General features: G+C 33.3%; 5 protein-coding genes across 5 annotated transcripts; 3 read left to right on the top strand and 2 right to left on the bottom strand.

The window, feature by feature from the left end:
* The first annotated feature begins 1,659 nt into the window (after positions 1 to 1,659).
* On the top strand, positions 1,660 to 3,667 carry LOC133812839 (cyclin-D3-3). The gene is made up of 4 exons (XM_062246661.1): positions 1,660 to 2,402; positions 2,527 to 2,728; positions 2,871 to 3,001; positions 3,099 to 3,667. The coding sequence occupies exons 1-4, from the start codon at positions 1,896 to 1,898 to the stop codon at positions 3,381 to 3,383; spliced, it is 1,125 nt and encodes a 374-aa protein (XP_062102645.1). The 5' UTR covers positions 1,660 to 1,895; the 3' UTR covers positions 3,384 to 3,667.
* A 2,853-nt stretch (positions 3,668 to 6,520) lies between these two features.
* On the bottom strand, positions 6,521 to 8,235 carry LOC133812840 (ADP-ribosylation factor 1-like). Its single transcript, XM_062246662.1, has 6 exons — positions 8,125 to 8,235; positions 7,882 to 8,037; positions 7,438 to 7,508; positions 7,208 to 7,327; positions 7,001 to 7,119; positions 6,521 to 6,865 (listed from the first exon to the last, which is right to left on the bottom strand). Exons 2-6 carry the CDS (start codon positions 8,027 to 8,029, stop codon positions 6,778 to 6,780), a joined length of 546 nt encoding a protein of 181 aa, XP_062102646.1. The 5' UTR covers positions 8,030 to 8,037; positions 8,125 to 8,235; the 3' UTR covers positions 6,521 to 6,777.
* Positions 8,236 to 9,292: 1,057 nt separating this feature from the next.
* On the bottom strand, positions 9,293 to 11,377 carry LOC133812838 (microtubule-associated protein RP/EB family member 1C). The gene is made up of 6 exons (XM_062246660.1): positions 11,164 to 11,377; positions 10,899 to 11,054; positions 10,698 to 10,804; positions 10,073 to 10,295; positions 9,883 to 9,996; positions 9,293 to 9,786 (listed from the first exon to the last, which is right to left on the bottom strand). Exons 1-6 carry the CDS (start codon positions 11,269 to 11,271, stop codon positions 9,508 to 9,510), a joined length of 987 nt encoding a protein of 328 aa, XP_062102644.1. The 5' UTR covers positions 11,272 to 11,377; the 3' UTR covers positions 9,293 to 9,507.
* A 5,015-nt stretch (positions 11,378 to 16,392) lies between these two features.
* Positions 16,393 to 17,068, top strand: LOC133812837 (17.3 kDa class I heat shock protein-like). Its single transcript, XM_062246659.1, has one exon. The coding sequence runs from the start codon at positions 16,473 to 16,475 to the stop codon at positions 16,920 to 16,922; it is 450 nt and encodes a 149-aa protein (XP_062102643.1). The 5' UTR covers positions 16,393 to 16,472; the 3' UTR covers positions 16,923 to 17,068.
* A 3,905-nt stretch (positions 17,069 to 20,973) lies between these two features.
* LOC133812836 (17.5 kDa class I heat shock protein-like) lies at positions 20,974 to 21,685 on the top strand. Its single transcript, XM_062246658.1, has one exon. The coding sequence runs from the start codon at positions 21,060 to 21,062 to the stop codon at positions 21,501 to 21,503; it is 444 nt and encodes a 147-aa protein (XP_062102642.1). The 5' UTR covers positions 20,974 to 21,059; the 3' UTR covers positions 21,504 to 21,685.
* The last annotated feature ends 6,006 nt before the right edge of the window (positions 21,686 to 27,691 follow it).

Below are 27,691 nucleotides of genomic sequence, written 5' to 3'. Positions count from 1 at the left end.
CCGTGCGTAAAACAGATCTACTCCAACCGATAAGAATAAATATGATGCCCCTACTAAAAAATTTCCATATATATATAATATTTATTTTGGCTTTCTTCTAACAAACATTTATTTGCCAATTATTCTTTCTACTTATAGTGTATGAAAAAGAATACTCAAAGCTTTTTTTTTTTTTTTTTTTTCCTTGAATAAATAAGACTACAAACACTTTTAAAACTCGACAAATAAAAGTTCAGTGCATCATCGTCACTAACTTAGTCCAAATAGTTCAAAATTTGTCATTTTTAATACACACAATTATTGATGAATTTAATGTCAATTTTGGCTGAATTGTATTTTGTTCTATAATATATAATTTAATCTATTGTTTAATTTATTCATTCTATTATATTAAATAAGTGAAATTATAAGATATATATAGAATTAAATTTTTCATAAATTATTGTTAGAAACATATCCTCACAAATCTATATTAGATCACATTACAAGAACATTAAAAACTTAAACAAGATAACAATTCCAACCAATAAATTTTTATTGTAAAATAAATCATATAATTTTAGATGGTATGGTTTAAGTGATGCCATATATATTTTTATTGTCTCTAATAATACAAATAAAATTTGCAAACTATTTGTTTAAGACCATACTATTAAAAGTGACAATAAATTGAGATACTTATAATTGTATTGAGTAAAAATCTAATATATAATTTTTTTTTCCATTAAATTGCCACTATACTACTATGTAATTTATTCATAAATGATGTAAAATTACATTATATGTATTATTTATATAATTACATTATTTTATAGACTTATAAATACAAAATTACATAAAAAAAACATGGATTTGGATTTTTTTTTCCTTACAACAAAATGTATACCATTATGTATTGTATACTTTGTTTTATGTAGTTAGATTAAGAATTTTAATCCCCGTCCCTGCCTATTCCTAGTCGGGGGCGGGGTAGGGTGGGGAGTCCCCACAAGAGCCATTTTTTGAACAAAAAAAATTAATTAATTAATATTTAAAAAAAAAAATAATGAATTACATAAAAATTATAATACTACATAATGTATTTACTTTAAAACACTAATATACTTTAATAACACATAATGAAAGATATGAAATACATAAAAAATATTAAAAATTTATCCGGAACCCATTTAGGCGAGGAGTATCATCTCGGGCGCCATCCAATTTAACATTCGTGGATAGAAAATTATCTCATTACCGCTTTGTTCTCTATTTAGAAGAGGAATCTCCATCCGATACGGGTAGGTCTCCAGAGAATTCTGTCGCCGTGGAGAAAATATGCATCCGTACTTCCAATAATTAAGAAAAGTTCAATTAATCCAACTATTAAGGGTAAGATGATGATATAAATTATCTATCATGACAAATTCAGGTCCAAAAAATATATATAAAATTACTAAAGTGTGGAAAAGTGACTACATTCAAAGCCTAGAATATAATATATCTTAATCTTTTCACTTTGTTAGTCTCCGATTAGTAAAAATAGGTAGGCGTTTAGAGTAAAAAACACAAAATCTGGGCAAATAGTATAAATATAAAGATAAAGAGGGTCAGAAAGCAAATAAGTTAAAATATAAAAGAGAAGAAAAGGAAAAGCGAACAGGCGTGAAAGGACCTCTCTCTCAGATAAAAACCCTTTCGTTTGCTTCCTGCATTTGGCTTATTTCTCTTTATCTCTCTCTCTCCAGATTATAGAGAGAGAAGAAAAGCTAAGCCTGAGCTGATGCAGATATGAATATGGGTCTCTGGGGTTTAGGCCTATAAAGCTTTTAATTCTTACTTTCATGGCATATTAGTAAGAGCAGTGTTTTGTTTTTTGTAGTCTATTCTTCTTAGAAGAACAAGAGAAGAAGAAAATGGCTTTATTTGATGAGGCCCAAGACCTACAAAACCCTCCAATGGTACTTGACGCCTTGTTCTGCGAGGAAGAAGGTTTTGAAGAGGAGTTTGGGGATAATGGTATTGAGGAAGAAGAAGAGAGTGAGAACTGTGATGGGTCTGAGAAAAAGCAGTCATCTTGCCCTTTGGTTTTGCTGGAGAACGACTTATTTTGGGAAGACGATGAGCTCACTTCTTTGATGAGCAAAGAGGAACAGACCCGTTTCAGCTACAGTGATCCAAGCTCAGATGACTCATTAATGGCGGCTCGGAAAGATGCAGTTCACTGGATTTTCACTGTTAAAGCACATTATGGGTTCTCCGCTTTGACTGTTGTTCTTGCTGTTAACTACTATGATAGGTTCATTTCAAGCTTTCAGTTCCAGAAGGACAAGCCATGGATGAGTCAACTCACTGCCGTGGCTTGTCTCTCTCTGGCTGCCAAAGTGGAGGAGACTGACGTCCCACTTCTTTTGGGCCTGCAAGTATGTACAAATGCCATGACTTTTTTTGTTTGTTTTGTTTTGAAGTCTATCTGTTTGCCGAAATGCCACATTACTTTTTGGTTTCTTGTTCGTGTTATCAATGCGTGTCTCTATTGTGATTTAGGTGGAAGAGTCGAGATTTGTATTTGAAGCTAAGACTGTTCAGAGAATGGAGCTTCTGGTGCTATCAACTCTTAAGTGGAAGATGCATCCAGTGACCCCAATTTCATTCTTCAGCCACATTGTCAGGAGACTTGGTTTAAAGACCCATTTGCATTGGGAGTTTTTGTGGAGGTGCGAGCGTCTTCTTCTCTCTGTCATTCCTGGTAAGTAACCAAAGATCTAGTTTTTCATTGCTAACTAATTCAAAACTGGCTCTAGTATGATAGTGATGAATGGATTCTTAGCTAATCTGAAAGTTCTTGGATAGTTTCTAATCATGTTGTTGGTTTTTTATTTTGATTTCAGATTCAAGGTTTGCGTGCTATCTTCCTTCAATATTAGCTACTGCAACAATGCTGCACGTAATCAATGAGATTGAACCATTTAATACAGTGGAGTACCAAAACCAGCTTCTGAATGTACTAAAAATCAGTGAGGTCCGTATCTAATCACATGGCTTTCTTGTATTTTTGAACAATTACAATGCATGCTTGCTGGTCTGAAACTTAAATACTGTGAATTGTAATGCTACAGGAGAGAGTGAACGAATGCTATGAGCTCATGTTAGAAACATCAGGCAGCCTTGGATGCATTCAAAAGCAAAACTACAAACGCAAGCATGGATCCGTCCCCAGCAGCCCTGTTGGAGTTATTGATGCTTCTTTTAGCTCTGATACCTCAAATGATTCTTGGGCTGTTGGTGCATTGGTTACCCGGTCACTGGAGCCTCGTTTTAAGAGGAGCAGAACTCAAGATCAGCAGATGAGATTGCCTCCATTGAATCGTTTTTCTGTTGATGTGCTTAGCAGCCCTCGTTAAAATCTTTTGTCCTATTGTCTTCTATCAAATATGGTACTAAATACTATCTCTCTTTTGCAATTTTATTGCACCACTTGTTTCTAATGTGCAAAAACATTGTGCTCTGCTCCATGTTCTTTCAAATTGTCGTTGTGACTATCCCTTGTGAAAGTATGAAGCACAATTGAATTGAAAATCTCCTACTCTTCATGATTCAAGTAGGGAGATAGAATCAGGATTCTAGAATAATTGGAAGTGATCTGAGGTTTATTTACGAATTCATGGTGTTTCTTTTTTCAACTTAACATTCTGTTTTAAAAATTCGAATGCTACTTGGCATTTTAGGCCGAATCTATGACAGGTTTGGAGTGATTGAGCACACTTTCAATCAATGAAAACTGTCCTTGTTAGCTCAGCTATCATAAATAAACCAAACAAATAAAAGATAAAACAGACTGTCAAAAATTTAATTGTGATCACTAACTAATCTGTTCTTACTGTATTTGTAACTTGTTAAGTAGTGTATACATTTCCATTTGTGGACCATGTAACATATACAACAACAAATATTAAATGCTCATAGTTTTGTTTGTTAATGTTTACATGATAGAAGCCAAAATTTAGATTTGTGATCAATTAGACTAATATAATCCTTGAATTCCTAGCATGGTATGTTATATTTCCAAACATATATGCTCAGACAGAAATCATGCATTTGAGTACTTGAGATGGAAAATCTTGTCTTCTTAGTAGAAAATGATTTTCTTTACTAGAACGTGCTACTTGAGTACAGAAAAGCCTTCAGAATTCATATTCAATGATGTTTTGTCAGTGCTTGGTGTTATAGGAATTCAAATTGTACTTGAAAGTAATCACAGTCTCATGTTTACAAAAGTCGACATCTTCATATATGTGATTACGTGCATGTCTTCCAAACACTGCATATTGTGATTACCTGAATGCCCTCTATAGTTTCACCATTAATTTCCTCAGTCGGTAACTACATGGCAAAATATTTTAAGAGTAGGTTACCAGACAGAACAACTGTCTTCTGGGATTGTCTACATGGTTCTTGCTTTATCGAATAAAACAAGAATGTAGTCAGGTTGAAAGGGGTAGTGAGGTTCATAGTTCATAGCAGGGTAAGATCAGATCCATTTTCACACTGATGAAGTTTGAACTTTTCAAAGTTTGAGATTTTTTTACAGGGTAAATATATTGAAGAGAGGTAATGTGAATAACCAAGTCTTTTTTTTTGTTTGTTCACTGTGGTCCTCTCTATATGAGTAGCTTTTGAGTTTGTTATGTCATGAAGTCTGGCAATATCTCTTTTCTTTATCATGATTTGCTTTCCACGCGTGAATATATTTTGTTTTCAAGGTATGGGAGTTTCAATTCATACATAACACTTAAATACTCAAATTAGTATGAACCCAACTCTGGTTATGGCTCTGACTCAAGTTTCATATTTTGAGGAATTTCTTTTTCCTCAGTTCTGTTTCCAACTTAATAATTACAGATCTACCATTCTCTTTGATTGGAGAAGAGAAAAAGGCCTTGTGATAGTGTTCTAATATGGCCATGAAAGAGTGTCCTAATATGGCCAGGGCATAATAGCAACATCTATTCAATGCTGCCAGCCACATTTCCCAATGGTATTGGGAAAAACAGTACCAAATCTCACGGATTTTGAGTTCCTTTGGCAGCTATAGTGTTAGTTGCTAACATTAAATCATATGTTTGATTTATCATAAATACAAAAATGAGTTGCTTTGAATGTATGCACTGAAACAGTATCTGAGTTGAATTTTCCCATATTTTTCTTTCTTAACTTTGGACAGTCTCTTTAGAATAAATTAACTATGCAAAGCTAATAATAAACAGTTACAAGAGAAGTGATACTTAGTCAATACCTGCCTGCAAAGAAAACTTACATTATTCTAATGATAAGTTTGATAACTAAAACAATTATGCTGATTGATGAGAAAAAAATCTTTGTCTCTCTTATTTATGGAATTATTTTTCATGGTAAAAAAATTCCCAATTCCCAGGCAAAGAAAGACAACAGAACAGGAATGTACAGCAGGAAGTTAGATGAGAAATCAAGCAAAAATAGTACACATGTGAGGGAACAGAGTTGGGGAGTGGTTGAGAACAGCTGATAAGATATATATATGTGTACATATGTTTTGGGAAGAAGTTTTCAAAAGGGGTTTTTTTTTTTTAATTATATACATATTTTGTATTTGTTCATTTTTTTTGTTTCTTTCCCTTAGTTGCCTAGAAGCAAGGCAACCCAGAAAGTAGGATCAATAGGAAACTTCAGAGGCTTTTGATGTTTTTTACTTTTTTTTTTTTTATCTGTTTTTACTTTTAGAGATTCAGAATCTGATACAGAAATCAGCACAATCTGAATGGTCTTAAGGGAAAACAAAACTGACCTCATAATATGGTATCAAAGTCTTCTCAGCTAAAGTCCAAAATTAAAATCAAGATGTCAACAAATTTGAGCAACCTTTTTATTTTTATTTTTTTATATGGTCCCTCATCTAATTTTTCTTCTGGTAATTTTGTAGAGGAAATTTCCAATGTCACCACCATTGTCGTTTAACCATAACAAAACAAGGATATATTAATAATTTCCCCCAACAAATGTGTATCACACTTTTTTTTTTTTTGATTGGTAAAATAAACCTATTAATTTCAAATAAATGCACCACCAAACCCAACCCAACTCATAACACTTTGGTTTTAATTTTTGTGAGTGGGACATACATGAATCTAATTCACTAGTCAAGATCTTCTGTCTCATATTAAATTTAAGAGCTGCCATTGATGTTGCTTTTTCAAGTGAAGGCTCACTATCTTTGTTGAAATTTCAAAACTAGGACTGGTGAAATGTTCTTTCTGGAAGAAACAATCTTGATTGATGTCAAAGTTTTAGTTGAAAAAATTAATGAGCAGCAATAAAAAAGGGCAAAGTTCATAACTGAACTCACCTACAAACTAGATCACAAAATAAGAGAACCTGGGTTTTAGAAACTTTAACTTGTCAGTCAGTCAAATCTCTTACAAATAGGTAATAAAGCTCTCCCCCCAAAACCAAACACCAGATAGAGCTCAGTCTCAATTTCCATAACAGAACTATCATGTCAGAATTGAAGTGGATAATCATATAGCTACAACAATATTTAATAACCCCATTTAACAAAGTCAGGATTTTTACTACTGGAATGTAAGATAATGATTGATCATAGTACAAGAAAGTTACACATATGTATTAGTGTAGCTTGGTGATGGTGACTCTCTGGTTTGATGATCACTGTTGTTTTATGTTTTTCATATACATTATGAAAACTTGTTTGTTTGAGTAGAAAAATAGCAAGGGATTAAGAGGAGATTACATGACTTGTTGTCATGCCTTGGTTGAGATGTTGCTTGATAGCCAGTCAAGACCTTCATAGAGTCCTTGGCCAGCTGTTGCACAGGCTGCTTGAATGTACCTGCTCATCAAATTCATTAATACATCAGTAACTACTAACTTTTTTTTTTCTTTCCCTTTTCCAATTGCTAAACATGACATGGATTTCGAAAGAAATGCTCATTTTAAACAGGTGTTCATCTGTTGTTTTCCATACCAGCGGCGCTGGCGCATTGAGTGCAGACCGAGTTTATCAGTGATCTCAGAAACACTCATGGCGTTTGGTAGGTCTTGCTTGTTGGCAAATACCAGCAGTGTCGAGTAGCGTAGTTCGTCCTGCAATAGAAAAATAATCCACAATACACATTCCAATGCAGAAAAAGAATGAGCTTGTGAAACATATAGGTGATTGATTGATTACTACCTCATTAAGCATTCTGTGGAGCTCATCTCTAGCTTCTGAAATCCTTTCCCTGTCATTACTGTCCACTACAAAGATTAGGCCCTGAGTGTTCTGAAAGTAATGTCTCCATAATGGTCGAATCTGTAACAATGAATTGATTTTGTTACAAGAACTGCAGCTTCTGCATACTCAAAAATGTCCATAGCTGAGTTTTGTTAGATAATAGTAGTTGAGAGGATCAAACTTGTTACCTTATCTTGACCTCCCACATCCCAGACTGTGAAGCTCACATTTTTGTATTCAACAGTTTCAACGTTGAATCCTGACCGATTAAAACCGAATCAGTACACAAGATGTTCATTTCTTTTGAGTAAACAACTAGCTTTACAAGTTGTTTGAGTATGCTCACTTTTTAAGTATTTTTTTCTTTAGTTTTAAGCTGTTTTTTTGGGCTCTAAAACAGCAGGATTCTAAACCTTGTATCAGTTTTGTTAGAAGACAGAATAAGTATATAGGTAAATATAATGCAAAAAGGCCTAAAAAGCTTAAAAAATCCTTAGCATAAAAGATAATTTTTCTCAAATACAAGTATGATATACCGATTTATGTGATATTTGCACATTAGTAACATTTGATCAATACAAAAAAAATTGAAGATAGACCAACTTAGATCAATCAAAAGAGTACATAGTTACCTATTGTGGGAATTGTAGTAACAACCTCTCCAAGTTTAAGCTTGTATAAGATGGTTGTTTTTCCAGCTGCATCAAGTCCCACCATCAGAATTCTCATTTCTTTCTTGGCGAAAAATGATCTCATGAGCCGAGAAATCGATAAACCCATCTTTGAATCTGGTTCAACAAAAGGCAGAGATTATATCAAGATCAAATCTTCTATATAAGAATGATGATAACAAATAAAGGGTAGAGCTTTTTGACCTTGTTTCAAGGATTGAACACAGGGAACCAAAGTAGTAGAGTTTTGCTCTTTTTTATGTATTGAATGTTTAGATAGGGAAATTGTTCTTCTAAGGCATAAAGGTGCCTCAGAATAGGATTCTGATTAGAAGTTGGAGAAGAATATAAGATTAAAAGACAATATCCTTTTGTTCTACTTTATGTGTTCATTTTCATTGGCTAACATTTTATAGCCATGGCTGTCAAAAGAAAAAGAATAAGAGAATATAAATATTTTCTCTCTGATCTTTGCTAGTTTAAAGATAAAGCTACAAACTTTCCCATTATAGGGTTACTATTTCACTATCAAAGAGATCCCTTCAAAGTTTCAAACAATAATTCAAAGATCACAACTCTTTAATGATCACTTGAGTCAAAGCTGAAAAAATATATATGCAATAAACATAAACATAAACATATTCATATCATATCATATACTGTCTGAATTCTCTACTACAAATTCAAATCTAAAACTTTACGACAACATTAGATATTAGTCACAAGAAAACTCATTAAAGTCAGTGCTGTCTTATTTTCTAGACAAGGCATCTTTGGCAGACTGAATTGAAACTGCAGCAGCGGCAACAGCACCAGCCAAGACACCACCGCCGCCGGTGGTGGTGCTCGAATTCCCCGAAGGATGTGACTTGTGAATCACTTGGACATTCCTCATTGTTTGGCCTTGTTCTGCCGAAGATTGATAATCCACAGTATCCACCTTTGATTCCACTCCACCTTGTTCATTCACAGTCTACACAATTTCGATCAAAAGTACATAATAAACAAGTTTGAGATTAGAAGATTTCATTGGTAGAAATGTAAGGCAGTATTTTTTTTTTACCTTCTTGGGTTGTGCATCCATGTTTACGAGTGATGTTAACTCAATATCTGAGCTGCTTTTTGGGGGTTGGTTAAGGATTTATATTCACTTGGTTTGCGTTGTTATTATTACTTAGTCTTAGATGGGAAATTATTTAGCCTGATTGGAAGGACATTCAGGCATTATATGGTCAAAAATACCTAAACCCAAGGCATCCCATATTTCATGCACATTATTGATATTAATAGTAATTGAGTGTTTGCTAAAAAATAAACTTTTTAAAAATCATTTTGCAAAAGAAGGTCATTTCGTAACCTCAAATTCCAAAAATGAGACAACAATCGAAATAGAACATTGCAAAGATCAAAATCATTGTTATACATTCTTAATAAGACAACATACAAAGTATATGTAATGCCATTTCATCAACTACATAAAATTGTTAAGTAAATCTTTGAGACAGTTTCTTTTGCTTTGTTTATCCAAACACAGAAATCAGAATATATTTTGCTTATTTTGCTAAAAAGCATAATAAGGTGGAATGATCAGTAAGTCATAAGAGGTGACCCACTGCCATGAACATCAGCAGCATCTGAGATCCTTTGCCTTGGAGACAATGAGGCGATCCCAGCAGAATCAAAATCAACGTTCACAATACTTTTTCTCTTTTGATTTTCTGAACATGTTCTCTCCTCTGAAACCTCCGGAATGGGGCTTAAGAAATCGACCTCCTTGCTGTTCTGGGACAGCATAGCTTGAGCTTCAGCCACAACTGAAGCATTATCATCCGTCGCATACAGAATCTTCTTAACAGCACCAACAACCTACAATTTTGAATGACAACCCTTGTTTCAAAAATCATATTCAGTTTTATTAATAAAAACAAACAATAAAAAAAGTAAAGACCCAGAAATCAGTACAGTGAGGTTTTCAATTTGCGGGTTTTGACACAGGATCTCGATATCCCTTAACTTTGCAAAATAGAAATCCCTCTCCTTCTCAAGGCTATCAACTGACAGTTTCAACTCGGTGATCTGCGTGTACAAATTTGGTCAATTTTCAAACTTCCAAACAAAAAATTCTTAATCCTAAACTTGTTAATAATAGTACCTGTTCATCATATGCAGGGCCTCCGCTAGATGAAGGCCGTGAGGTCTTCCCTGATTGATTTGCAGTGTTCACAGCATTTGCCGCCTCAGTTCTTCGAGCATTGTGGGAGGCCTGTGATTTTGAGGCAGCTGCTCCACCTTTCGACGAGGCTTGTGATTGTGCACCTTTCTTGCTCGCTTCTTTTCCTCCCTTTGATGCTTCCCTCCTTTCTAATGGATTGTAACTAATAGAAACAGAAAATATCAGCACTCACATTCATCATAGTACATGACTATTTTTGTTCAAAAACTCTAAAAATTCATCCCCATGTCAGTTAGATACTGAAATACAAAAAAATTCACACCACCCATTACAACCTGAAAGCTATCTCATCATAGTGTATGATTACTTTTGTCAAATACATTTTGCTCAAGAACAATAAAAATTCATCCCCATATCAGGTTACCACATTGAAATACCAAAATTTCCACACTACCCACTACCCAAAACGTGAAAGTTACCCAATAGAATGTATCATCACACAATTACATAAAGATAAAATTCACGCCATAATTCAATAAACATTCAAACCATAACAAAATTCCCCCAAGCAAAACTACACAGTAAACAATATTTAATTTAATACCTATGACCTTGACCTCCACTAAAGGAATCGCAGTACCGCTTCATCCATTGCATAAATTCCAAATTATCAAGAGGCCTTCCTTTTATAAGCTTGTTCACCTCAATATGCTACAATAATCAACATAGAAAAAGAAAAATTAAACAACTAAGAAAAATATTCAGAAATCAAAAAAAGAAAGACGAAGAAGTTGAAGATATAGACCTTAGTGATTTTGAGTTTGTTAAAAACATCTTGAAGGACCTTGTAATTCTGGATCATCTCGTACTCGCTCTTGGCATCGTAGTTGACCTTATGCATCGGCACCATTCCAGGATGAGCCGCATCCATAAGCTGACAATGAACCGCACCTGAACACGCCTGAACACCCGCAATTTCATCAAAATTGATTAGAAAAATCCGAAGGAAAACAAAAACAAAACGGAATTAGGGTTGGTGATTGGAGAATAAGATGAAGAAAAAAAAAAACCTCTTCGACTTTTGAGAGACTAAGATGGAGAGTGGAATTGATCCACGCCAAGATCTCTGATCTACCTACGAAGTAAGCAGCGTCCATCATACCAATATTCGTCGCCATCGTTAGATTTCTCGGAAGCTCTCTTTCACTCCCTGGTTTCTGCTCTGAGTTTCTAGAGAGAGAAAGAGGACGTTTCAAACGGCTAGTGTTGTGTGTAGAGAGAGAGAGAGAAAGATAATTTAAACACTGAAAAGGAGCGGGATTTCTTACCATTCAAAATTCATGTCGGATCAGACAGACGTTAGTGTCCGTTCAAGACTGGGCCGGGCCCATATGGGCCCATATCGACTGCTGCGGAGCTAGTGGCCTGTACTCTTTATTGGGCTTCAATGAGATCACGAGCCCAAAGTGACATGAAAATATACCGAATATAGGATTTTTTTTAACTTTGAAAAATATGAGAGGGTTTTTTTTTTCGGGAATTTTTTTTCTCACATATTTGTAATATTTTATTTTATATAGTATTAGCATATGGTTTTAATATGTTTTGATGTTATTTTTATAATTTTAATCTATTTATAATATTGTGTATCATTTATACTTTATAAAACAGTTTTTTACATTATTTAAAAAAAAAAAAAAAAAACTGAGACATTCTTCACCATGCTTTTTATTCCTATTTCTTCTTCTTATTTTCTTCAACATTTTCTACGTAGTAACTGCCTACCACTATAAAACACAATTTTTTTTATGTGATAGTAATCGTATGTCATTCTCAATTTTTCTTCTTTAGTGATGTATGGTAACTGGTTACCACTATCAAAATTAGTTTTATTTTTTACGTGGGGTGGTTGTAATTGTTTACAACTATAAAAATAATTTTGATTTTTTAGTAATGTACCATTATCAAAATGTTAATTGAATTGTAATTGATTACTTAGTGGGATTTGAAAAAAAATAAATTAAATTAATCGTGAAGGTAATTAGTTACAATTTGATCTAGAAAAAAAAAAAAAACCAGTTGCGATGGTAACCGAACACTTAGGCAAACTTGGAAAAAATAGGATTCAAACAAAAAATCTAAAGTAATCATAATCGTAACTCGTTACAGCTATGTCTAAAAAAAATTAGATATGAATAAAAAGAATTAGTTGTCGGGGTACATAGTTACTTAAACAAACCTGGAAAAAAAACTAAACAAAAAAGCCTGAACAAATCATGATGGTAATCAGTTAAACTTAGGGCTGGTAGAAAAAAAAAATAGATCTAAATTATGAAGTGTGAAATCCCATGTGAAAAAGAAGAACAACAACAAATAGAAAAAAGAATAACATTAAAACTAGAGGAGCAATAATGAGATTAGATAAGGTAACTAGTTACAATTAGGTCCACAAAAAACTCAAATCTGAAAACAAAACCAGATCGTGACAGTACAAATCCAGAAAAAAAAAAACCAGAACTAACAGAGGTACGATGTACTGTTGAGTCTAGTTTTTGTCATGTTTAGATGGTGTTTTAAGTAGTCTTTTATCTCATTTTTCTTTCATTTAGTGCAGGTTTATGCTGTGTTTGTTTATCTTTGTGAATATAAGGAAGAATTGAGTACTTGGAGGAAAAATGTCAAAGAAGGAGAAGAAATAACCAAGTTTTACAACATATTTCGAGAAATGATGAATCTCAACATGATTTTGAAGTGTTGGTGAATTTTTGGGATGAAATCTTGAAAAATTGATAAATCTCTTAAGAGCCACGGCATGAGCAAAGTAGAGCCGCGGCTAGCTGGTGAAACAGAGCCATTGTTTTGAAGGAAAACCACGGGTCGCGGCATGGCTAAAAAGGGTCGCGGCATAGAACGGTATCAACCCATAAATCTTAGATACAGAGCGCGACATGGCTGACTAGGGTCGCGGCATGGAGAGAACAAATTGCCCAGGAATTTAGACCGGGGCCGCGGCATGGTGCATGTAGAGCCGCGGCCCGCCTCTTTTAAAAACCGAATCTTAGGTTTTTATAAGGCGAAAAAGAGAGAAGAAAGGATGTACGAATATGGGGGTGGAAATTGCTGGAAGGCTGGAGGCTTGGAGTATTCAATCTACATGTTTTTCTTCTACTTTATGATGTTATCTTTAATTGTCTTTGTGATTAGTATTATGATTATGAACTAATTTTCTGTTTAGGATTTTTAATTGAATCACTTGAATCCCTATTATGAACTAATGCAATTTCAATTTTCTTCTTCTTCAATATTCTTCAATTCCATATAACCTGTACTTTTTGATTGATTATCGATTGACCATCTATAGTCATTATATATATGTTTCCAAATCAAAATATGAGAAGTGAGATTTGAATCTGCTGTGGTTATATTGAACATAATTTTAATTTGGAACGAAAGTATCCATATTAATTGTGTGACTGTTTATTAAGTTGTCGAGATTAATACTACCTTTGTGGTTCAATTTACCATAGAAATATAGGAAATTGTCACATAGGTTGAGCTTATAATTCATAGTATGATTATAAGCTGCTGTATCAACTTGTCAATTGAATTAGGCAGAAAGAAGAAGAACTTAGTACTTTGCATTAGGAAATGATAGGGAGGATAGTTAATGAGATTAAATATCATAATTATTTATTCAATGTTTAAATTCAAGGTTTTGTTATTAGTTGTTATTTTATTCAATTTTTAATTATTGTTTCTAAATACTATAGTTTTTTAGCTATGTCTATAAGAATCAATAATTTTAGTTGATCAAATAGAAAGAGAAATTAATTGACTGGTAATTGAGAATTCAGGGGACGATACTTGGTTTCTTTACCATATTATTACAAATTGTGACTGTGTGCACTTGCATAGCTTAAAAATTCGCAACATGTACATTTTTGGTTGCCAATGTGAGAGAACTCCTATTGTTGTGAGAGAAAATTATTGGCTGTCACTGTTGTGAGAGAAAATAAACAGAGTGAATCAAAGATACATGAGGGAGAGAGGAAAGTAAGAGAGACAGTGCATTTTTGTTAATGGTATTTTGTTTATAGTATTTTGTAGGATTCTCATATTTAAAAAAAAAAATTGCTAGAGTTTTTATATTTTGTGGCATAAGTTTTATGCCCATAAATATATAAAGTAACTTGTTTTTTTCCATATTTTTGTAAATAACCATTTATAATTTTTTTCTTCTTATAAATTTGTCGTTATTCTGATTTTTTATTTTTGGAAAATACGAGTTTAACCCTTGTATTTTTCCGAATACGCAATCGGTCATTGTGATTTGTTAAATGACAATTCACACCCTGTGTTATATAAAATTGATCAAAATAGTTTTCTAGACCGAGAGGGAAGCATAGAGATGTTATGGTTGACAGTCGAATGATAGAGCCCTAGCGAGAAAAAATACGAATTTTTTTTAACTCATTCTAGATGTTTAGTAGTTTAGTTTAAAAGTAAAAACAAAAACAAGCACAAGGTGGTTGAGATTTAGTAGATACAAATGTACAAAATACAAGTTGAGTTAGCATTGACATGAATTATCATCCCTAATCTTTTAGGGAAATCCCAATTTTTTTTATTTATTAAAGAGTAAGATTTTGATTAATGATTATCAACAATTATATAAGGGATCACTGAACTTGCAATACAGGCCACCATACATGATTATTGTCTAGAGAAAGCTAATTTTTTCTAAGGAGGTACATGGGTCGGGTTTTCGGGTTGAAAAAAATGGTACCGAAACCGATCCGAAATTTTTGGGTTTTGGGTTTTATTCGGGCTGGGCTTGGGCATTTGTGTTTTGGGCTGAAAAGCCAAATTTTGCAAAAATACCATTTTTTTTACACTTTTTTTCAAGAATACCATTTTTTCAGATTTTGGGTTTGATTTTGGTTTGGACTGGGCCAATTGGGTTTTGGGCCGAAAAGCCAAAATTTGCAAAAATACACTTTTTTAAAAAAATACCATTTTTCGGATTTCGGGTTTGAACTCGAACCCGAGTTTTAACAAACTTCAAACCCAAATTTGACCCGAATTTTGTCATGTTCGGGTCGGATTTAACCCGAATCAGACGGATTTTCCCAAAAAAACAGGTTTTCGGGTTGCGGGTCGAGCGAGTTTGTGGGTTTTTCGGGTCAAATGTTCACCCCTAATTTTTTCAATTCATGCCCAACTCCTAGCATCCCTAAGACAATGTTTATGTTGAATTAGACGTTAGTGTCCATTCATTACTCTGGGACGGGCCCATATCGAGCGTTGTGGTGCTGGTCTTTCATGGTCCATACTCTTTTTTGGGCTTTTATGAGATGATGAGCCCAAAGTGACAATTTGCACATTTTTTTTACTTCTAAGTTTGCTTCATTTATTATTTGCTTGTAAAAAAGATATTATAATTTTTACAATTTCGGTTTGTCTTTCGTGTATATCTAATATATATTTTTCTTGTATGATCGATAAATTTTAGTTTTAGATCCATGATTATATTTTTGAAATAAAAAAAATTAAAATTGTATTTTTGAAAATGAATAATTCTGAGATTGAGTTATAATGTTATATAATACGGAATAAAGTAATTAGTGGAATTTCATATTGAGTCTCACATATTCAAATTACACCTATTATCGTATTATGGCGCATCTTGTTGTAAGAGATCATATAGCAACACTCTTTTGTGATTTATACTAATTATTATTATTTTTCATTTATTTATCATAATTTCATAATAAACCACACTATTATAGTTTATAAACTAAAAATATAATGGTCTGGTTTATTATTGGACAAAATAAAAAGTAGTATGCATCTTTAATTATAAATTAAGTAATTCGTCATTTAAAAATAGAGTTACGAATTTATTTATTTTTATATAAAAATTTGGTCCAAAACATTTATGCTTTCTTCTATCTGCTTTTATTGTCATTTTTAGAAATTTATGTTCAGTTAGCAGTATTGTTATTGTGCTTTTTATGTATTTTTTTATTTATACTTTAATTTCTTTTTTTTTTTACTAAAAATATTCGTAACAACAGAATCTGGAAACATGGTATATTTGCAAACCAAGTAGAAATTGTTGTAGTTTTGAAAACTTAACATTATCCAATACTATGAGAAAGCCCAATGAAGCAACCAGATCTACGTGGAATGCTCTCAAAGCAACTAGAAACTTCGTTGAAAAATCTAGAAAGAGCGGGAAATCATTGCGAAAGTACTGAACTACCCTTCACCTAAACTATAAATAACATCTGAATATTTTGAAAATATCAAGTCAGATTCGAAAACAGAGTAATCCAATCAAAGAAAGAAAAAAAAAAAAGACCAAAGCTTCCAAAAAATGGCGATGATTCCAAGCTTGTTCGGCGGACGACGGAGCAGCATCTTCGATCCATTCTCTCTGGACGTTTGGGATCCGTTCAAGGACCTCACCTCGACGGAGACTTCCGCCATGGCCAATGCTCGCATTGACTGGAAAGAAACGCCGGAGGCTCATGTGTTCAAGGCCGATGTCCCCGGGCTGAAGAAGGAGGAGGTGAAGGTGGAGGTCGAGGAGGGTCGAGTGCTTCAGATCAGCGGAGAGAGGAATGTGGATAAGGAGGATAAGAACGAGACGTGGCACAGAGTTGAGCGGAGCAGCGGGAAGTTCGTGAGGAGGTTCCGGCTGCCGGAGAACGCGAAGGCGGATCAGGTGAAGGCTTCGATGGAGAATGGAGTGCTTACTGTGACTGTTCCTAAGGAGGAGAAGGCCAAGAAGAGTGATGTGAAGTCGATTGAGATCTCTGGTTGAGTAATAGTGTGAATTTTTTATGGACTGGATTTGCATGGTATGTGTTTGATGTTTTGTTTCTGAAAGTTTGTGAAAAAATGGTTGAAAATAAGTGTAAATGAACAAGACTTGATATGATATGAAGAAGAGTGATTAGTTTTCTTTTATTATTCTTCAATGTAGTCTTTTCTTCGTCTTCTTCTATTCTCACAAACTAATTTAAAAACGACAATAAATGAAAAAACGACATCAGTTGAAAAACGACAATAGGTAAAAAACGACAACAAGTGAAAAACGACAACAAACTAAAGACGACAATGAAATTGGGTAAAATGTCTCATTCACGACATATTATTCTACATTTGGACTTTAATTCATCTCGGACAAGTCTTATTCATCTAATTGTTATCACTTTAAGTAAAATAAAAGTGATAACAATTGTATCAAAGTTGAACGAGAAAAAAAAAATCGGAAGTAAAATTTAGATAAAAATAATTTTTTTCTTTATTATTTATGCTCATACTTTTTTTTTTGTTTGACAAAAATTATTTCTGCTCATACTTAATCATAAGATAAAATTATATATATTTTTTTTTTGCGAGTAAGATAAAATTATATTTGAAAACATAAATCAGTAGAAACAGCTTTTTTTGTTTTGCCATGCTAAAATACTGAAAAAAATAATAATAAAACAACCAAACATTAAAATAAATGTATTTTCTTAATGTACTATCAATAACCTAAAAAATGTAAATATATAATTTTTTTACAATATTTTAATTAAATAATTTATTTTATAAATTATAAATATGAGTAATTATTGTTTGGTTGCATTTAACACTTTCTTTTTATGGTTTTGCAAATATTAAAGTTATCCAACACATTAGTTTAAAAGTTATTATATAAATTAAAAAAATCATCTAAATAAATAAAAAATAATAAATGAGTCTATTATGCCTTGTTATATATTTTAAAATTTCAAAGTATTTAAATTACTATTTCAATTAGGGGTACATCGAGTACATTGAATTCGGATTTTGTGGATTTCGGGTTGGGAAATGCGATACTGAATTCGCTCTGATTTTTTCAGTTTTTTTTTAGTAATTTAGGGTTTCAAGTTTGGTCGGGATCGGGTTTCGGGTGGGATTGGGCCAAAAATGGACATTGGTAAAAAAAAAATCAAAAATACCAATTTTTTGACACTTTTTAGATTTTTTTTACTTTTCACATGTTTTTTTACAATTTGGGACTTGGTAAAAAAATTTGAAATGGTAGGGGGTTAGGATTTTTTTGTCATCAAATTTGAATTAAAATTAAAATATATATATTTTTATTTATTCATACCCGAACTCGTGTATCTGTGTTTACTACACCCGAATTCGACCCGAACATACTTGGATTCAGGTCTAATTCAACCCGAAATTAACGGGGTTGACCAAAAAACAGATTTTCGGATTGCGGGTCGGGTGAATTGTGTGAATTTTCAGATTTTATGGGTCAAATGTTCACCTATATGTTTTCAAAACTATATCTCTTATATAGAGTCCATCATATCATCACCATTGTTAGGTTTATGTGAAGCTCTTTTTCTCTCTCTGATTTTGGCTTTGAGATTCCAGAGATAGAAATAAGATGTTTCAAACGAATAGTGTTGTGTGTAGAGAGAGTGAGAATTTAGAAACACCTAAAATAGAGCGGGATTACGGCCCTAGTTGGCTTATAAAAGCTATTTTGGGAGCTTTTGACATCTAAAAATTATTTTGTAGTTGCTTGGATTTTCTAAGCACTTGTGTTATTGGTTCGTGATTGGAAAATTGTATTTTCAAAAAGTGTATTTCTAAAATGAAAATCTAGATTTATTGTCTTAAAATATGTGTTTTTAAAATATGATTGGTTCAGAATCCGTAAACTGTTTTTTAATTTTAAAAAGCTGAATATGTGATTGGTAGAAAATCTGAAAATATAAAAAAGTGATAGATTTGTAGGATTTTATGGTATAATGATTTGGATTGAGAGAAAATATGAAAATTGTGTTTTCTATTTTGTAGCTTAAAATTAGAATCAGTATTTGGATTAAGGAAAACAAGCAATCAATCAAGTATTCATGTGGGTCCTATAATTTTTTAATTTTAGAAATCATAAAATTGAATTTGAATTCACTACCAATCCGCGCGGTTAGCTTTTTAGTTTAAAAAGCTCTACCCTAATAAGTTAATATTTGTTGCTTCCTCCAAAAGTGCTTTTTAAAAAATTAAAATCAAAAGTAGAAGTTTAGCCAACAAACAAGACCTACTTACCATTCAAAATGCATGTCAGATCAGACAAAATTTAGTGCCCGTTCAATACTCTGGGTTGGGCCCTCATCGAGTGTTGCAGTGCTAGTTTTTCGTGGCCCATACTCGGCTTCTATGAGATCACGGGCCCAAAATGACAATTTACAATTTTTTATTATTCTAAATTTGCCTTTATTATGATTATTTTCTTGTAAAAAAATATCTAGAAAAAGTACACATAGCACATTAAATATCAATTTTATTTAAAAAAAAAACGAAATTTTACAAAAATTATAAAAATACTGTTTGTTACAATTTTCAATTTAATCTATAAATGTAGTATACAAAATTATAACATATGATTATGACTTGTAAATTTTAGTTACCAAAAAATTATATTGTTACAAATTTGTAAACTTTGTTTACAATAAATAAAACTCTAAATTTATGATTTTGCCCTTCTGTATTTTTGTATTTTTTTTTCAAGATTTTGTATTGTTAGTATTTTTTTTTAAATCTTAAGTATATTTGAAAATTTCCCAAAATATATTATTAATTTTAAAATTTTGCTATATATTTTGTGTATTTCTAATATGTTCGAATTTTTTTAATTTTAGTTACATAATTATATTTTTTAAATAAAAAATATTAAATTGTATTTTTGAAAACATAATAATTCCAAGATTGAGTTACATTATTATTTTAAACACGCACTTTAATGACTAATATTTGAACACCACATAATGCAGTATATGACGATTAGTGCAATTTTATATTGAGTCTCACATACTATCAAGCACCTTCATATGTCATATAACAACACTCTAATGATTTATAATATCACTATTTTTTCATTTATTTATACTAGTTTTATAATAAACAACACTATTATATTTTCTCTCAAATATGTATATATATATAGGTGGAAGACTTTTCAATAGTTACTATTCATAGATGGGTACTAACAATTTTAATAATGTGGCAACATAATGGCTTGATATAACAAGTCATTAATAGGTAAATATTATTTTTCTACATTAATTTTGAATTTAGTTTTTTTTTTTTTGCCATAATTAATGTTGTTTCTAAACAATTAGAAACACTAGCTATATTTCTAAATTGACATGCATTTAAAAAATGAAAAGTTTACAATATTATATTTTCATAATAAATACACGTTTTTCATCAAATAATCCTTCTAAAAATTTGAAAAAATTAAAATTTATTTTTAGAAATATTAATTAACAACTATAAATACGGGCAATTGATCGTAATCCAATGATTAATATTAAAGTAACAATCCATGAGTAGTAACTATTAAAAATGCACTCATATATATATATAATGGTATGGTTTATTATTAAACCACAAAAATAATATATATCTAACTATCTAAGTATGGATTAAGTAAAGTGATTCATCATTAAATAAAATAGTATGAATTTAGCCCATTTTACTTTTTATTAAAAATATGGTCCAAAGCATTTCTGCCTTTTATTTTCATTTTAACAATTTTATGTTAAGTTAATAGTATTTTTGGTGTGCTGTTTTTGTATTTATATTTTAATTTGACTTGTATAATTTCTTTTTTTACTAAAAATATTCGTAAAAAAAAGAATCTAGACACATGGTATATTTGCAAACCAAATAGAAATTGTTGTAGTTTTTGAATGAAGCAACCAGATCCACGTGGAATGCTCTCAGAGCAACTAGAAACTTCGTTGAAAAATCTAGAAAAAGCGCGAAATTATTCTGAAAGTACTAAACTACCCCTCACCCATACTATATAAATAGCGTCTGAACATTTTGAATCATATCAAGTCAGATTAAAAAACAGAGTAATCCAATCCAAAAAAAATAACGATCAAAGCTTCCAAAATTGGCGATGATTCCAAGCTTGTTCGGTGGACGACGGAGCAGCATCTTCGACCCATTCTCTCTGGACGTTTGGGATCCATTCAAGGACCTCACCTCGACGGAGACTTCCGCCATGGCCAATGCTCGCATTGACTGGAAAGAAACGCCGGAGGCTCACGTGTTCAAGGCCGACGTCCCCGGGCTGAAGAAGGAGGAGGTGAAGGTGGAGGTTGAGGAGGATCGAGTGCTTCAGATCAGCGGAGAGAGGAATGTGGAGAAGGAGGACAAGAACGAGACGTGGCATAGAGTTGAGCGGAGCAGCGGGAAGTTCGTGAGGAGGTTCCGGCTGCCGGAGAACGCGAAGGCGGATCAGGTGAAAGCTTCGATGGAAAATGGAGTGCTTACTGTGACTGTTCCTAAGGAGGAGAAGGCCAAGAAGAGTGATGTGAAATCGATTGAGATCTCTGGTTGAGTAATAGTGTGGATTTTTTATGGACTGGATTTGCATGGTATGTGTTTGATGTTTTGTTTCTGGAAGTTTGTGAAAAATGGTTGAAAATAAGTGTAAATGAACAAGAATTGATATGATGTGAAGAAGAGTGATTAGTTTTCTTTTATTATTTTTCAATGCAGTTTTTTCTTCTTCTATTCTCAGGAACTAATTGAAAAAAACGATAATAAATGAAAAACGACATCGGTTGAAAAACGACTATAAATGAAAAACGACAATAAAGGAAAAACGACATCGGTTTAAAAACGACAATAAGTGAAAAACGACTACAAACTAAAGACGACAATGAAATTGGATAAAATGTCTCATTCACGACATATTATTCTACATTTTGGACTTTAATTCATCTCGGATAAGTATTATTCATCTAATTGCAATCATTTTAAGTAGAATTAAAGTGATAACTATCGTATCAAAGTTGAACGAGAAAAAAAAAATCGGAAGTAAAATTTAGACAAAAATAAAGAAGGTGATTGGCACCTTAACTAAAAAACTGTTTTTTGTTTTTAAAAGCTAAAAACTGTTTTTTGAAAACAAGTACGGGTGTTTGGCATTGTTTTCAGAAAACAATTTTTAAAAACAAAGTTACAAAAAACAGAAAATTTTGAGAACAATAAAAAGTTGTTTTCTGTTGTTCTCAAATTTTCTCGCTTCTTATTTTTTATCATTTTTTCTTTCAAATTATTTTATCTCGTTATTTATTACAAACTTTTAAAATATTTTTATCTTTTTAAATATATTTGTTAATTTTTTTATTTAAGATTTAAAAAAAATAAAACTAAAAAATTGTTTTTATAAAACATTAACCAAACACTTCTTGTTTTTTTAAAACTACAAAAATAATTTTCTGTTATCATTTCTGAGAACACAATCTTGAAAACAAAAAACAGAAAACAATACCAAACAAGCTCTATTTTTTGAAAACTACAAAAACAGTTTTCTGTTCTCATTTCTGATAACAAAATTTTGAAAACAAAAAACAGAAAACAATGCCAAACAGACCCTTTGGGATATTATTAATTTTTTATTACTTTTTTTTTTTGACAAAAATTATTTCTGCTCATACTTAATCATAAGATAAAATTATATATATTTTTATGCGAGTGAGATAAAATTATATTTGAAAACATAAATCAGTAGAAACCGCTTTTTTTGTTTTGCCAGGCTAAAATACTGAAAAAAATAATATAAAAACAACCAAACATTAAAATAAATATCTTTTCTTAATGTACTATCAACAACCTAAAAAATGTAAATATATAATTTTTTTTCCAATTTTTTAATGAAATAATTTATTTTATAAATTATAAATACGAGTAATTATTGTTTGGTTGCATTTCACACTTTTTCTTTTTATGGGTTTGCAACATATTAAAGTTATCCAACACATTAGTTTAAAAGTTATTATATAAATTAAAAAAATCATCTAAATAAATGAGTCATAATAATGGATTGTTATATATTTTAAAATTTCAAAGTATTTAAATTTCTCTTTCAATTAGCGGTGCACACGGGTCAAGTCTTTGGGTTTTGGGTACATCGGGTTCGGATTTCGGGTTGGGAAATGGGATACTGAATTCGCTCCGAATTTTTCAGTTTTTTAGGTAATTTAGGGTTTCAGGCTTGGTCGGAGTCGGATTTCGGGTGGGATTGGCCAAAAAATGGACATTGGTAAAAAAAAAAAACCAATTTTTTTTTTACTTTTTTTTTTTTTTTTACTTTTTACTTTTTTTTTTTAATTTGGCGCTTGGTAACAAAATTTTAAATGGTATGGGGGTAGGATTTTTTTGTCATCAAATTTGAATTAAAATTAAAATATATAATTTTTTTTATTTATTCACACCCGAACTTGTGTATGTGTATTTACCACACCTACGAATTCGACCCGAACATACTCGGATTCGGGTCTAATCCGACCCAAATTAACGGGTTTGACGAAAAATCAGATTTTTTGATTGCGGGTCAGACGGATTGTGCGAGTTTTCAGATTTTATGGGTCAAATGTTCACCCATATGTTTTCAAAACTATATCTCTTATATAGAGTCCATCATATCGTCACTATTGTTAGGTTTCTCTGAAGCTCTTTTTCTCTCTCTAATTTTGGCTCTGAGATTCTAGATATAGAAAGAAGATGTTTCAAACGAATAGTGATGTGTGTAGAGAGAATGAGAATTTAGAAACACCTATAATGGAGCGGGATTACGACCCTGGTTGTCAAGGCTTATAAACACTCTTTGGGGGGCTTTCGACATCTAAAAATTATGTTGTAGTTGGTTGGATTTTCTAAGCACTTTAGCTTTTTAGTTTAAAAATTCTTCCCTAATAAGTTAATATTTGTTGCCTCCTCCAAAAGTGCTTTTTAAAAAGTTAAAATCAAAAGTAAAAGTTTAGCCAACAAGGCCTCCTTACCATTCAAAATGCATGTCAGATTAGACAAAAGTTAGTGTCCGTTCAATACTCTAGGTTGGGCCCTTATCGAGTGTTGTTGTAATGCCTCAAATTTCCTAATTAGGTTTAAGACCTTGATTAGGAGGCCGGGAGGGCCATTATTGATTTATTATGTTATTAAATGATAATATGTATGTTTAGGTGTATTAAATATGCATGTGAACCCATTTCTGAGCAATTGGGTGATTTTCATATTTTGGCCATTTCAGGCATATTTGACATATATGTGATATATGTGTGTGGTGCTTTATTATTGTATGGTTATGCTAGGGTTACTCAGCACAAGACGATCCTAGGAGGTAAGCTAGTGGGAAAGTCACAACGGGATTTATTCTTGACTCGGAGTGAGTCAAGGGGTATTTAGAGCATTACCGGGTTATTGGGTAATGGGAATAAATATTTGGTGATAAATTAGGAGTTAGTGTGATCAGGGGGAAATTCTGGAGGTTTTGACTATTTTGTCCCCGGGAGTGTTTTCGGGACCTCGAACGTTAGGATTTGTTTGAGGCTACTTAAGCTTGAAGTAACCTTTTAAAGAAATAAAAAGAACACTATGTACATTCTCTCTCCCTCTAAGTTCCACTTTCCTCTCCCGATCGCATTTTCGAAGGACACTTGAGTTATAGGATTCAGATTCAAGCGAGGATCGAGGCATAAAGATCATAGGGAAGATTAGAAGCTTATTAGCCAAAGGATTTAGTTGGGAAACAACTCAATCGGAGGTAATTCAAGTTTAAGTTCTAAGTTTTTAAAGTTTTTAAGCTTGAATTGGATTTTGTGTTTTTGGGTGATTTGAGACTTGGGTTTTGTTGGTATTGGATTATGGGGTTGTTTGGGAACTTTGATTTTTGAGTTTGGAGATGTTTGGATATGTTTTTGAAAGGTTTTTAGATGAAGAAATGGAGTTTCTTTGGCTAGGTTCGAGGTTGAGCCGCGGCTCTGTTCTTGGGCGCTGCGGCTGTAATGCCCCGAATTCTCCGATATGGAATAATGGCGGGAATAGTAGGCCGGGAGGGCCATACTTGTTTAATTATGCCATTAATTGATAATATGCATGTATATGTGAATTATATTATGATATGATGTTATATGCGTGCATGCGGGTCCACATTTGAATAATTATGCTAATTTGTTAATTTGGCCCATTGAGGGCGAATATGTGTATTTGGGTGCATACCTTGATTTGTAGATGAGATTCCATTATTATGGAGATATATCTGAGCTATTCGGCATGAGACGGTCATATAGAGTGGATTAGCGGTTTTGTCATAACGGGGTCAATTTTGGGGTAATGGAAATGTTTATTTGATGATAAATTGGGAATATTTGAGATCAGGGTGAAATTTCGGATGTTTTGACTATAACGTCCCAGGGGTATTTTTGGGACTCCGAGCACTAGGTTTTATTTGAGGTTACTTAAGCTTAAAGTAGTTGTCAGATAGAACATACGATCAGAAAACCTCTCGTTCTCTCTCTTTAGTTCATTTTTGCCACCTGAAGCATTTTTTAAGAAATCTCGAGTTCTAGGAGTCGGAATCAAGCGAGGATCGAGACATAGCGATCCTAGGAAAAATTAATAGCTTCTTAACTGAAGGATTTGATGGAAAACAACCCAATCAAAGGTAATCGAAGTTTAAAGTTTTGAGTTTTTAGAGTTTCTAAGCTTTGAATTGGACTTTGTAAATTGTTGTGTTTTTGGTGGGTTTGAGCCTTGGGTTTTGAGAGTTTTGGAGTTTTGGGAAGCTTGGGAACTTAGCTTTGATGTTTGGGGATGCTTAGGCATGATTTTGGAAGCTTGGAGAAGTTGAAAACACGTTTGGGAATGGCCCAGGGTCAGGGGCCGCGGCCCTGTTCTTAGGCGCCCCGGCCCTGGCTCGATGAGGAAGAAGAGGGGGTTCTGTCTTAGCTGGGCGCCGCGGCACTTGCTTCAGGTTTTTCTGGGGGCCGCGGCTCAAGGTGCCAGGGCCGCAGCCCTTGCCCTATTTTCACCCCGTTTGCTCGTTTTGACCCCGGGAACTTAGCTATAGGCCTCGGGAGTGTTCTTACTACTTGGATTAGTTGAAATTGATCTTCCTGAGGCTAGATATTGGTGTGGAAACCTATGTTGATCATTATTATTAATGATGTCCCGTGTTTGGTTATGATTAGGTGACCGCTAAAGGACTAAAGGTTGATCGCTCTCAAGGGTCGTTCTTTTTATCATTCTAGCTCGAATTTGAGGTAAGAAAACAGTGTATGAATACAACTGCACCCTGTATATGTATATGACATGCGTGATTATTATTGAGGCATGTTGGTTGATAAATGTGGACATGGATTGCATATTATATACTAGTGAATGTTGAATACTTGTATATGTACTGATTAGTCAGGGTTAATGACCTAAGAGTCAGAGATGGCATAGCGTCATGAATGCAGGGCCAAAATGAAGATTAGATCTAATCGATATCGGCATTGAATGGCTCTATGGCATTAATGCTGGACCGACCCTAAGGTCGATGAAACTTATAAGCGCTTGGCTAGTCTATGACTAGTTACTCAGAGCCAGGGCACAGGGCCCCGGTGACTGCTTGTCACATGGCTAGGGAACGATGTTCCAGGGTATGACTCTATGGTCATGAGGAAGGTTATGTTGGTGACTAATCACCATGCACCTATCTTGTTTAAGCTATGAAAGGTTTGATATCTGTTAAGCCCTGGTGATCCTATCGTCACATGGCTAGAGAGGGCTGTACCCATTTCAGTGACTTTTGCGACTGTCACCTATCTGTTTTGGACTGATAGTCCTGAATGATTATTATGATCATTGTTGATATTATATCTTGTTATATTGTGTTTTCTTGCTGGGTCTTGGCTCATGGGTGCTATGTGGTGCAGGTAAAGGGAAAGAAAAGCTCACCCAGCCTTGAGTGGAGAGCTTAGGTGGTGTTGTGTACATATGCAGCCGCTTGACCACCACGGCCAAGGCGTTCTCAGAGGAACTAGGGGGTTTACCCTATTTTCCCGCTTAGGTTGGAGGGATTGTAAATTTGAAACAGTAATGATCATTTTGTACTGAGAACAACTTGTAAATGTTTTGATTAGCTCTGCAGAGAAATTTGTAATGTAAAACATCCTTCCTTTTTATTAGTTTTTCTACCTTAACATGTTAATCACATTTATAGCACATTTTAAACAAAAGGACTCGGGTAACGGGTTAAATTTCTGGTTCACCGTAACTGTTCTGGGGTAACCAGGACGTTACAGCGGCTCAAGCTTGAAGATGATGGTGGTTTGGTGCTGATGGGCTATTTGAGCTGCGGCGCTATTAGGTAGAGCTGAGGCTCTAATTGCTGTCAGAGAGGATTTTTGGGCTTGACTTGAGTGGGGCTGCGGCTCTAATGGTTGGGGCCGCGGCTCAAAAGAGGAAAAGTGACCAAAATGGGTTTTTATTCATGGGGACTCAAACCTTAGGCCTCGGGATCATTCCTACTACCCGGATTGGTGGCGTTTGATGTCTCGGAGGCTAGGTCTTGGTTTCGGGATTGGTTTTAGAACTTGAACTCATTAGATCACCATTTGTGGTTGTGACTAGGTTATCACTAGAGGCTTGGAGTAAGGATCGTGCTTGTGGCTCGTTTACTGGTAACATGTGCTTGGACCAAAGGTAAGAAAACTGTACCTTGTGTATATGTGACATGCATGGTTATTCTTGATGCAT

This window comes from Humulus lupulus, chromosome 1 (genome assembly GCF_963169125.1).
Source record: "Humulus lupulus chromosome 1, drHumLupu1.1, whole genome shotgun sequence".
NCBI lineage: Eukaryota > Viridiplantae > Streptophyta > Magnoliopsida > Rosales > Cannabaceae > Humulus > Humulus lupulus.
Note: the sequence above shows the minus strand (reverse complement) of the source record. Positions and strands in the feature narration are given on the sequence as shown.